Here is an 11,911-nt window from a genome sequence, read left to right as displayed (position 1 = left end):
GGGCAAAGGTGACAGAGGAGGACACGGGAGTGAAGGGCACTGGGGCAAAGGTGACAGAGGAGGACACGGGAGTGAAGGGCACTGGGGCAAAGGTGTCAGAAGAGAGAACATTTACTCAGATCTGTCCTTATCACAAAATGACTATGCAATAGGAATCATAAAATCCCTATTTCGGTGCCTTAAGAGACAGCTCAGCCAATAAAATGTCTGCACAAGCATGAGGTCCTGAGTTTGGATCCCAGCACCCACATAAAAACCTAGGTGTGGGGGCTAGCAAAGTGGTAAAGGTGCTTGCAATCAAGATGGAGGACTTGAGTTTGATCATTGGAACCCATTTGGTTAAAAGAGAGAACCTATTCCCACAAGCTTCCTCTGGCCTCCATACATGTGCACCATGACTTTAATTAATAATCCAATTATTATTAATTTTATTTTTAATTAATTATAATTATTAAACAAATTAATTATCACTAATTTAGTTAATGCTTTAAGAAGTTTAGAAGGCCAAGTGCAGCCATGTATGTTACATGTCTGTGATTCAGTGATGGGAAGGCAGATGCAAGTTGGCCACCAGCCCAGCCAAACTGGTGAGCTCTGCGCTCTGTGAGGTCACCCAACCAAGCTAAATCAATGAATTTTGGGTTTCCTGAGGTGGAAGTCGATAGAGGACATTGACGTCAATATCGGGCCTCCATGGGCATGCACACACATGCACATGAACACATACACGCCAAGATTTCTGTTTCACGGATGAGGAAACTAAGAAGTCAAATATGGAGCTAGGAATAGGGGAGCCATGGCCCAAACTTGGTTCCACCATCTCTGGGGCGAGTCCCTCCCATCTGCCTTCCTGCTTAGCCGAGATCAAGAGCTCTTCAGTTGATGGGACGTCAAGCATGTTTCCTGATGGACTTAGCAGGAGTGTCGCCTAGGGATGTGCACTGTTGTGCAAACCGCTATCGTGCGAACCTGCGGTGAGGCGCGGAGCACTTGATTTGCGTGGTGGTGTCAGCCATCTGCTCTACGCTGTGCAGTATAATTGACCGGCTCATCTCTGGTCCTTTACTGTGAGCAGCAAGCCCAGGCAAGGTTGAGGTGTGGAGAGGCTGGAATGGGACAGCACCAGCCCACAGCCCTTGGCTGGGTAGTGAGGGCTTGAGACCCAGTGCCAGCCTTGCTCTTAAGGCAGAGGTTCTCAATGTTTGGGTTGCAACCCTTTTGAGGTCAGCTGACCCTTTCACAGGGGTGGCCTAAAACCATCTGAAAACACAGATTTCCAATGGTCTTAGGAACTGAAGAAGCAATCTCAGTCTTGGCACTGATGTTGGTTTTTTGCACATACTGTTGAAAAATTTAGCAATGTAGTTTACTGCTGTTCTAATAAGACTGTTACCCATGCTACACCATGCTTCAAGATAAAATTTCATTTATTTGTAGTTAGAAATAAATACTTCATAATATATAATTGCATATTGCTTTTTGTGATTACTCTCTATGCTTTAATTATGTTCAATTTGTAACAATGAAAATACATCCTGCCTATCAGGATTTATGTTACAATTGATAACAGTAACAGAATTGCAGTTATGAAGTCACAATGAAAATAATTTTATGGCTGGGGTCACCACAACATGAGAAGCTGTGTTAGAGGGTCGCAGCATCAGGAAGGTTGAGAACCACCGTCTTCAGGGCTCTTCCATCTCCTTGTTAGGCTGAGGCAGCAACGAGCTTGCCTATCACAGAGCCCCCTGTGAATACTGAAGGAGGGCAGTAGGAGAGGGCAGGCAGGGACAGGCCCATGCCAATCAAACCCTCACATGCTCAGATTCTTCACACGGGCTTCTTAGACCGAGTCCATGAGTGGGGAAACTCAGGCTTTGATGGCAGGGTCTGGGTCTCCTGCCCTCTAGCCCGAGTTCTGCCTGCTGCTGCAGGGTGTGAGCAAAGGGCTGCTCTGGGACTGTCACCTAGAGAAGCTGGGTGCTTGCAGGGAAGTCTAGGGTGGGCTCACCTTGCACTCTGTTTTGGACCAGCTCCTATGCGCATGTGTGTTGTGTCCCGCAGAGCTGGTCTATGACGACGTCTTCTCCGTGTGGGAGACTATTTGGGCTGCTAAGCACGTGTCCTCTGCCCACTATGTCCTGTTCATCGCGCTGGCACTGGTAGAGGTCTACCGAGATATCATCCTGGAGAACAACATGGACTTCACAGACATCATCAAGTTCTTCAATGGTACCAACGGGCGGGGCTGGGGCGGGGCTCCAGATGCCAGCAGCTTGACGAGCCCAGTTGTTCCCCTGCCTCCACCCTTCTGCTTGCACAGCAAGTTCCCTTACCCACCAAGTGTCTCCTCAGCCCTCTGTTCACCCACTGGGATCTCAGCATGCTCCAGGTGGTTTTCTCCAGGCTGAGGCTTGGGGGCAGCACCAGGCTCCGCCACTGGCCAGCTGTGCCCCGTGACAGGGTCCTGCCCTCCCTCTGAACATCTCCTTCATCTGTGAAATATCAGGGTCTGCCCCACAGAGTTCGTGGGTGGGGAAGTGGAAGTGGCAAGGAGTAGGTGCTTAGAGTCTGGGCCCAGCAGGTCACTGGGTGTGGCCTTGTCTATGACATCGTGTTCTGGGCCTCAGTTCTTCAGGGGAAAAAAATGCTGCAAACACGTCCTCCTCAAGGGAAGTCCAGAGAATTAATGATGAGACATGAAAAGGTCCTCCCAGGTCCCGTGAGGGCCCAATGAGCAAGGCAATTGCTAGCATTTTTGCCACCTAAACAATAATTAGATGCTGAAAACAATGATAGAGCTAGTTTGCAGCTCCATCATAGAGCACTGACAAACACCAGGCCCTGGGCTCCATCCCTCACTTCTCACCCCAAAACTTAAAGAAGGTTCTAGAAAAGGAGAAAGCCACCTCGGGAACATGACTAAGTTTCTCTCAAGCCAGTTTTCCCTTTTGGAATGATTTTGGATTTGAGCCGTGTAGTAGAATTTTATGTTTAGGACTGTTTGGTTTACTGGGAATTACAAAGATGGTGCCCAGCGGTGGAGTCATTTCCTAGTTTCCTTCACTTCCAGTGCTGCTTTACGTGTTTCTGGGATGTTTGACACCAAAACTAAGAAATTACCATTGGCAAACTTCATGAGTTTCGCCTACACCAGAAACCAACCAGGCTGAAAGATACTTAAGGAGATGTTCAACATTCTTAGTCATCAGAGAAATGCAAATCAAAACAACTCTGAGATTCCATCTTATACCTGTAAGAATGGCCAAGATCAAAAACACTGATGACAACTTATGCTGGAGAGTTTGTGGGGAAAAGGGAACACTTCTGCATTGCTGGTGGGAATGCAAGCTGGTACAGCCCCTTTGGATGTCAGTGTGGTGATTTCTCAGAAAATTAGGAAAAACCTTCCTCAAGACCCACTAATACCACTTTTGGGTATATATCCAAAGGTCTAGATTTAGGCCTAGGTCTGTATTCCATGTTTTTATTGGATTATGTGGTCTTTTGGTGTCCAATTTCTTGAGTTCTTTGTATATTTCAAGGATCAGACCTCTGTCTGATGTGGGGTTAGTGAAGATCTTTTCCCATTCGTTTTGTCTTGTTGACCGTGTCCTTTGCTTTACAGAAGCTTTTCAGTTTCAGGAGGTCCCATTTATTAATTGTTTCTCTCAGTGTCTGTGCTGCTGGTGACCTGCTGTTTTTAACAACAAAAAAGATTGCAACGAGGAAAGGGAGACGTCAGTGAAACCTGTGCCAATGCGTTGAAGTGTTCTTCCTGCTTTCTCTTCTATAAGGTTCAGTGTGACTGGCTTTATGTTGAGATCCATTTGGACTTGAGTTTTGTGCATGGTGATAGATATGGGTCTATTTTTATTTTTCTACATGTTGATATCCAGTTATGCCAGCACCACTTGTTAAATATGTCTTCTTTTTTTTCCATTTGGTGTTTTTTGCTTCTCTGTCAAAAGACTTCCTAAAATTCAATGAAAATGACCACACTACATACCCAAATTTATGGGACACAATGAAAGCAGTGTTAAAAGGAAAGTTCATAGCACTAAATGCCTACATAAAGAAGCTGGAAAAATCCCACACTAGTAAATTAACAGAACATTTGAAAACTTTAGAACAAAAAGAAGCAAACTCACCCAAGAGAACTAGATGGCAGGAAATAATCAAATTGAGAGCTGAAATCAACAAAATAGAAACAAAGAAAACAATACAAAGAATCAATGAGACAAAGAGTTGGTTCTTCAAGAAAATCAACAAAATAGACAAACCAGCACTGGGCTTACAAAGGCATACCACCATGCTTGGTTTTTACAAGGGTGTGAGGATCTGAACTCTGGTCCTTTTTCTTGTGCTTAACCTCTGAACTATATATAAACTACCATCCCAATGAAATGTTTTCCTTTATAAGAGTTGCCATGGTCAAGGTGTCTCTTCACAGCACTAGAAACCCTAAGACTCGTCAATCACTAAGACAATGCCCCACAGGCTTGCCTACAGCCTGATCTTATGGAGGCATTTTCTCAGCTGAAGATGACTACAGCTTGTGTCAAGAAGCACAGGGTCTTTGATCCATTTGAAGTCAATTTTATGCAGGGCGGTAGATAGGCGTCTAATTTCATTCTTCTGTATGTGGCTATCCAGCTCTCCCAGGGGCTTATATTGTGGACACTCTTTTCTCTAACATTATTTTTGAGTCTTTGTCAGTTAATAGATGGCTGTAGTTATTTGCACTCACGTTTGGGTCTTTTGTTTTGGTCCATTGTTTTTGTAACAGGACCAAGCTGTTTTTATTACTATGGCTCTGTAATATATTCTGAAACCTGGAATGTTACTGCCATCCAGCATTGTTCTTCCTGCTCTAGGTTGCCTTGGCTATCCTGGGTCTTCGTGGGTCTTTATGGATTTTAGGATTTTTTTTTCTTTCTGTTTTTGTGAGATGGGGATTTGATTGGGTTGCACTGAATCTGTAAATTGCTCTTGACAGAGGTGTTGTTTTCACAGTGCTAATTCTACTAGTCCATAAGCATGGGAGATCTTCATTTTCTAGAGTTTTCTCGATATCTCTCCAGAGGTTTGAAGATTTTTGTTACAGAGGTCTGTCACCTGTTTGGTGAGGTTCATTCCTAGATATTTTATTTTCTCTGAGACGGATTGAGTGGGAGTGTGGTCCCTAGCAGTGGCAATGTTTCAAGTTTCGCACTGAGGTCTATCTTAATTGGGATCTTACAAAGATATCCATGATCTCTGAGCTGTTTAGCTGTTGCTGTATGGGAAAGTCACTGATTCTGTAAGTTCGTTAGGTATCCTGTACATTGCTGAAAGTGTTGATCGTTTCTAGAAGTCTTGTGATAAGATATTTAGCATCTTTTATATACAGTATCACGTCATCTGCAAATAGGAATAGGTTGGCTTCTTATTTGTTTGCTTGTTTGTTTTTCGAGAGAGAGTTTCTCTGTGTAATGGCCCTATCTGGCTCTATAGACCAGACTGGCCTTGAACTCACAGGCCACCTACCTCTGCCTCCCAAGTGCTAGGTGGGATTCAAGACGTGGGCCACCACCACCTGGCTTAGTTTGTCTTCTTTAGTCTGTATTTCTTTAATTTCCTTCTCTTGACTCTTGTCCCAGATAGTGCTTAAAGTCCTATATTGAGAAGGAATGGGGACATTGGACAGTGCTGTCTCCTTCCTGATTTTAATGGGGTTCCTTTGAGCTTTCCTCCACTTAGGATGATGTTGGCTGTGTGTTTGTCACATATAGCCTTTATCAAGGAGAGACATGTCCTCCTGAGTCATACTCTCTAGGACTTTCATCATGAGGATATTTGGGGTTTTCTTAAAGGCTTTTCTGAGGACCAGAATGTCTGCTGTCAGATTGTATATGATAGGGGAGCTGCACCCACAAAATCTAGAAGGATTAGTCACCTACACATTATGGGAACAATGACAGCACCTGTTGAGAAGCTAACAAGGATGGGTGAAACTCAAAAGGCCTCCCCTCCAGAGGAAGAGCTACAGGCAGAGAGAGGGAATCGGTTTCCCCAGGGATGAGCCCCTCTGATAGGTTACACAATCTGAAGTGATTAGCCCTAAACACATATCTGTGCAAATGAACTCAGCAGGAAATATTTCTGTATACATACATATGTAACAATAATAATTATTCTTGGACATGAAATTTAAAGGAAGTAGGGGAACAGAGGAGGACGTGTAGGGGGAGAGCAAGAGGCAGTGATTATGTAAATATGGTACTCCTCAAAAAACTAAATTTGAAAAAAGAATCTCAACTGATCATAAGTTCAAGGTCATGCTCAGCTACATAGTAAATTCAAGGCCAGCCTGGGCTCCATAAAACTCTGCCCCAACCCCTACTTACCTTTCCATTCTTTTCCATAGTGGTTTATTTTCTGTTGTTACCATCACAGAATCCAGTTATATCTACTTTTTCAAAAATTTTGCCCGTTTTTTTTTAAGATTTATTTATTATGTATACAACATTCTGCCTCCATATATGTCCACAGGCCAGAAGAGGGCAACAGATCTCATTACAGATGGTTGTGAGCCACCATGTGGTTGCTGGGAATTGAACTCAGGACCTTTAGAAGAGCGGACAGTGCTCTTAACCACTGAGCCATCTCTCCAGCCCCTCACCCGTGATTCTCTTTCAGGGTTGCAGTATGCACACCCTGCACAACTACCCTGTGATTTACTAAGCACCCTTTGTTGTTGGGCATTCTGCTTGTTTCAGTTTGAAAGAGTGTGGAGAACTCAAAGCATTCCGCACTTTAGCACAGCACAATCCTCCTGCCTCAACACCCCCAGGTTCCCAAACTTCCTCAGTCCAGGGCACCCCTAACTTTTCTGCAATATGCACCCATGCAAACCAAAGTTCCCAGTGGTAAGGCATGAGGTCCAAACCATGTGACACCTTTGTCCTCTCCTCACCACTCAGAAGCTGTTTAACACCCACAGCCTGAAGGAAACCCCATTTCCCTTCCTCCCTTACTTGGTGCAGCCACTGGTTGTGGAATATTGCACCTGTCGGGCCATGCACAAATCTGCACGCCTCATGATGAGGTCATATTCCCTCCCCCCATTTCCTGCTTCCTCGAGTCTTTCACACGGTCCTTGCTTTTTATCCCGACTGTGTGCGTGGGACTGGTGAGTGTTGCCAAGTTCCCCTCCAAATGGCTGCATATCCCACAATGTCCCCAAGAGTTTACTAGGAACCCTAGGGGTATCTCAGCAGCTGCTTTAGAAACCATGGTCTTAGGTTCTTTCTCTTTATGAAATGGTTTCTCTGTTACAAAGTCAAGCTTCAAATTATCCTGCTGTACACAGAGATCTGAAGATCTAAGCATTTGTGTGGCTCTTGATAGTTCTTCCCTCTCCTCCTCCTCACCACCCATGGCTTTCTTCCTTCCCATAGAGTCTTCAAGAATCAGCCACATGGGGAAGGGGGCAGCTGGAGCGGTGGCTCAGAAGTTAAGAGCACTGACAACTCTTCCAGAGGTCCTGAATTTAACTCCCTGCATTCACATGGTGGCTGACAACCATCTGTAAGATCTGGTGCCCTCTTCTGGTGTGCAGGCACACATGCAGGCAGAATACTGTATATGTAATAAATAAGTAAATCTTAAAAAAAAAATCTGCCACATTGCTTTATACTACCTTTTATCTTTAAGAAAAATATCTTGCTGTATATCCGAGGCTGGCCTCTAACTCTCAATGCTCCTGCCTCAGCATCCCCAGTGTTGGAATTAAAGGTGTATTGCTGTGCCTGGCCTGACACAGACTTGTAAAATATTCAGAAGTTCTGCCTGCAGGGAAGGGTGGAAGAACCAGCCTTCTCCCAGCACACTCTGAGCCAGCATCACTTCTTTCTGTTTCCATGGTAATGCCATGCAGTGACTTCCTGTTACACTCCTCAGTTTACAGATGGGGAAGCTAAGATCTGGCAGTGCATAGCTCCTGTCAGAGTCACTCTGAGGGGGGAACACCCAGGACTCCACACCAGGAGCTCGAGGACTCTCCCGGGGCTGACACACAAGGCTGCTCATGAGCGTATTTTCTCTTTCAGAAATGGCCGAGCGGCACAATGCCAAGCAGATCCTGCAGCTGGCCCGGGACCTGGTGCACAAAGTGCAGATCCTGATTGAGAACAAGTGAGGGCTGCAGCAGCCAGGCTTCCCTGCTGCTGTCTACACCTTCCCCTCCTGCAGCCCAGCACGAGGTCCTGGTGTCTGTGGACTAGTGTGGACCGCTGTGTGAGAGCCATACCCTTGACCTTGGCCACTGGACGGTGGCGCGGAGGAGCCCAGCTCAGCCTTACGTTTTCCTGTTTGACCAAAGATTGCCCGAGACTGGGATTTCCCCCTCTTGGGAGCTGGGGTTGTAAGTAGAGGTTGCTTCTGGGCCTGTTGTCCCTGTTCCTTCCTCTGTACCTGGCAGTGTTCCAGAACATTTATGCCAGGCCGGCTTAAAGCAAGGTCTCCCTTAGGCATTGCTCACATTCAAAGTCCCAGATGTCTGAGCATCATCCCTGGCTTCAAACCACCAGATGTTACCCGTACCATCGCCCAAGGTGACCCAAAAGTCCCTGCACAGCAGATGTGCCCCACTAGAGAACCCCTGGCTTGGTGGAGGGGCTACCGGCATAGCCGTGTCTGTTCTCTTCGTGCTGAGTCACCTGATGTCTGTTGCATGGCCCAATCAGAAGCACACAGCTTCCCACAGTCCTGCTGGAGTCAGGTCTCACTCGCTGTGTTTTCTGATTTTGCTCTGCCCACTGCCAGGAGACTTTTAAGAGGGCATCCTGGGAGTGCCCTGGGGATACAGGAACCGTTTTTAGGAGGGAGGTGGGAGCTCCTGATGAGAGCCTGGCCCTTACTCCCCTCCCTAGGGGAGACCTCCCAGCCTTCAGCTGTGGACCTGGGCTCAGAAGCCTGTAAACTGTCTTTGTGGAAGCCCTGCTCAGGTAAACTAGCTCTTCTCTGAGTATTTAGTTCACTCAGAACAGAGGAGGGACGAGCCAGGGGTTGGCCCCGGGACAGGATTGATCTGTGCTCCATGATGGTGGTCTGGGGACGGGTGGGTCTGAGAATGGTTCCTCTCCACCTTTGTGCCAAGACCTGCCAAGCCAGACACTGTCCCGGGATGAACTGGTGTGCCTGCTCACTATCCCCCAGCAAAGCAGTCTGGGTGCAGCAGAAATCAAAAGTCACAGCAGAAGCTCATCCCCAGACCTGCAGCCTCTGGGGCATTCAAGGAATGTCAAGTAGGAGTGCAGAGAGGGGAGAGAGAGGAGACAGGAGTGGTTTGAAGTATCTCCAGGGGCCTTCAGCCTGGCCCTACTCTGTAGCCTTGTGATGTCCTCCCTCTGTCACACTTCCTGAGTCAAATCTCTGCCCTCCACTCTGTGGGCAGGGTGGACAGAATGGGCCCTTACTGCATCTCCATGGACAGCCCAGGGCAGCAGGAAGGGAGGCGACCTGAGACCATGGTCACCTCCCAGCCAGATCCCTCAGCTTTCTAAGATGGGAGAAAGGGCCAGCGGATGAAGGTTTATTTTGCCACAGGGCGGCTGCCACAAAGGGTGGTGTTTTAGCACAGCCAGGTCCAAACCCCTGACCCTTATTTATTTTTGTAACTGACTGTGGAGTGTAGCACAGGATCTCCCACCGCCCCTCGTGCCTCCAGCCTGTGTGCTTGTGGATCTGAGTGCCTCCTATTTATTCCACTTACCAGCTGATGTCTGTGTGTCGTGTTTTCTCCTGTCCTGGAGCTGGGTGTTGGGGAGTGTCCCCTGCCCTGGCACTTCTCCCTTTAGTGTTGCCCAAGTGTCTTGTGTTTACTAAGAGGTGGTTCTATTCAGAGGAAATATAGCTGAGTGGAAAACCTAAGTGTGGGTCTAGTTATTTTGCTGCTTCTTTGTTTTTTGCTTTTGTTTTGACGAGGTCCTGGCTGGCCTGGAACTTGCTATGTAGACCAGATTGACCTTGAAAGAGATTCCTCTGCCTTTGCCTCTCAAGTGCTAGTATTAAAAGTGTGGACAAGGTTTCATGTAACCCAGGCTAGCCTTGACCTTTCAATCCAGCAGAAGCTAACTGAGGCTAGGTTTGAACTTCTGATCCTCCTAAGTGCTGTGATTATAGGTACTTACTATCTTATCTTTTTTTTTTTTTTAATTACGGTCCTCTGCAAGAGAACCTCTTTAAAAAAAAGAAAAAGATTTTTTTTTATTTTTTTATTTTTTGGTTTTTCGAGACAGGGTTTCTCTGTGGCTTTGGAACCTGTCCTGGAACTAACTCAGTAGACCAGGCTGGTAAGAAAAAGATTTATTATGTATACAACATTCTGCCTCTGTGTATGCCCACACGCCAGAGGAGAGCGCCAGATCTCATTACAGATGGGTTGTGAGCCACCATGTGGTTGCTGGGAATTGAACTCAGGACCTCTGGAAGAGCAGGCAGTGCTCTTAACCACTGAGCCATCTCTCCAGCTCCTCATCTTTTTGGCTTAGGGCAGAGTCTGAGAGGCCTTCACCTTCTCATGCCAGGATGGTGGGAACAGTCACCTTCCCTCCCTCTCTCTCCCAGGGGAGGTCCCAGTAGAAAGAGGGATGACCAAGGCAGGGCAGTGTGTGTGTGTGGGGGGTGCTGTTCATTGACCCTCTTTCTCTCTAGCTGGATGTTCCTGAGGAATTCTGGCCTTTATCTAATTACCAGAAAGCCACCTGAGCCTATCTCTGGATATTTGGGCTGCCGTTTGGAGTCTGGGGAGTTGGTGTTTCCTTTGGACCTGATTGATGGTACCCAAGGAACAGCACTCTAGGCTGACCTCTGGCCTCACACACTTGTGCTCCATATAGAACACACATACCGAGAGAGAGAGAGAGAGAGAGAGAGAGAGAGAGAGAGAGAGAGAGAGAGAGAATGAGAATTCTCACCAGAGTACCGGTGAGAAGCATTGAGAATACACTAGCATCCAAAGAAATGGAAATAGGCATGACTTTCTCACGATGCCACCTGGACTGGGGTTCTCTGTCCTTCTCTATCCTTTGAAGATTTCGGATCCCAGCTCTCCTGCTGTCGGACAGAACTATCCTCCAAGTGATCGGCCACCATCTTCATCAGTTCAGCTGTGTCCAAGCAGGGCTTGTGGACTACTGACCTGAAAGCTAAGGCTCACGCAGCCATGAAAGCTGCCACGAGCATCTTCACCCTGGCTGGGCTGCTCATAGGAAGGGTCATGGGCTCTTTCCTGGCGTGTCTAGCCATTCCTCCCCACCAGTTGTACCCAGTTCTGCTCTGATTGTACATGGCCTGAGGGTCTCAGGGGGATAGAGCGTAGTGTGTGTGTGCTGGCAAGGCTAGAGGAAGGGGTCTCCATCTATGCATTCACAAAGAAACCGTCATTCATGCTGGGGACAGACCTCCAGGGTGGCTGGTTTAATGTCACCCACACTCCTTCCTGCAGCCCTCACTTATTGCTCTGTATGTAAGCCTAAGAAACTCATTGGTGTTCAAACTTCAGTTGCCGTTGGTGTGGAGAGTTACATGTTTAGTGCTTCTAGGCACCCAAGGTGGAAATTTCCATGACAAGTGCTTTGGCTGTGTGTCCCTGGGTAAGAGTTAACTCTGAGACTTAGTTTCATACATATGCAACGGGAAAAGTAGAGGTTCCCTTGGTTCGGGACTCCCGTCTGAGGGGGTGCCATCCCTTTATGCTGCTGAGAAGTCCTGGCTGGGAAGCCACCACCCCTGAGTTCCTGTTGAATCCTGGGGCTCAGCTGCCCTCCCACTCTTGTGCAGTCAGGAACCCATCTTGTGCAGTCAGGAACCCATCTTGTGCAGTCAGGAACCCATCTTGTGCAGTCAGGAACCCATCTTGTGCAGT

The 11,911-nt window shown here is 47.2% G+C and overlaps 1 protein-coding gene across 2 annotated transcripts in view; it reads left to right on the top strand.

Annotated features, from left to right (window-relative positions):
- The window catches only part of Sgsm1 (small G protein signaling modulator 1), a 72,441-nt gene extending 62,526 nt beyond the window's left edge, over positions 1–9,915 (top strand). For both annotated transcript variants that reach the window (XM_005344240.3, XM_005344241.3), the window contains 2 exons: positions 2,065–2,232; positions 8,094–9,915. In XM_005344240.3, coding sequence (XP_005344297.1) covers positions 2,065–2,232; positions 8,094–8,182 — 257 coding nt within the window. In that variant the 3' untranslated portion in view covers positions 8,183–9,915. The remainder of the gene's footprint in view (positions 1–2,064; positions 2,233–8,093) is intronic.
- Positions 9,916–11,911: the final 1,996 nt, after the last annotated feature.

The sequence above is a fragment of the Microtus ochrogaster genome, chromosome 2 (genome assembly GCF_000317375.1).
Source record: "Microtus ochrogaster isolate Prairie Vole_2 chromosome 2, MicOch1.0, whole genome shotgun sequence".
NCBI lineage: Eukaryota > Metazoa > Chordata > Mammalia > Rodentia > Cricetidae > Microtus > Microtus ochrogaster.
This window is presented reverse-complemented; position numbering and strand designations above follow the sequence as displayed.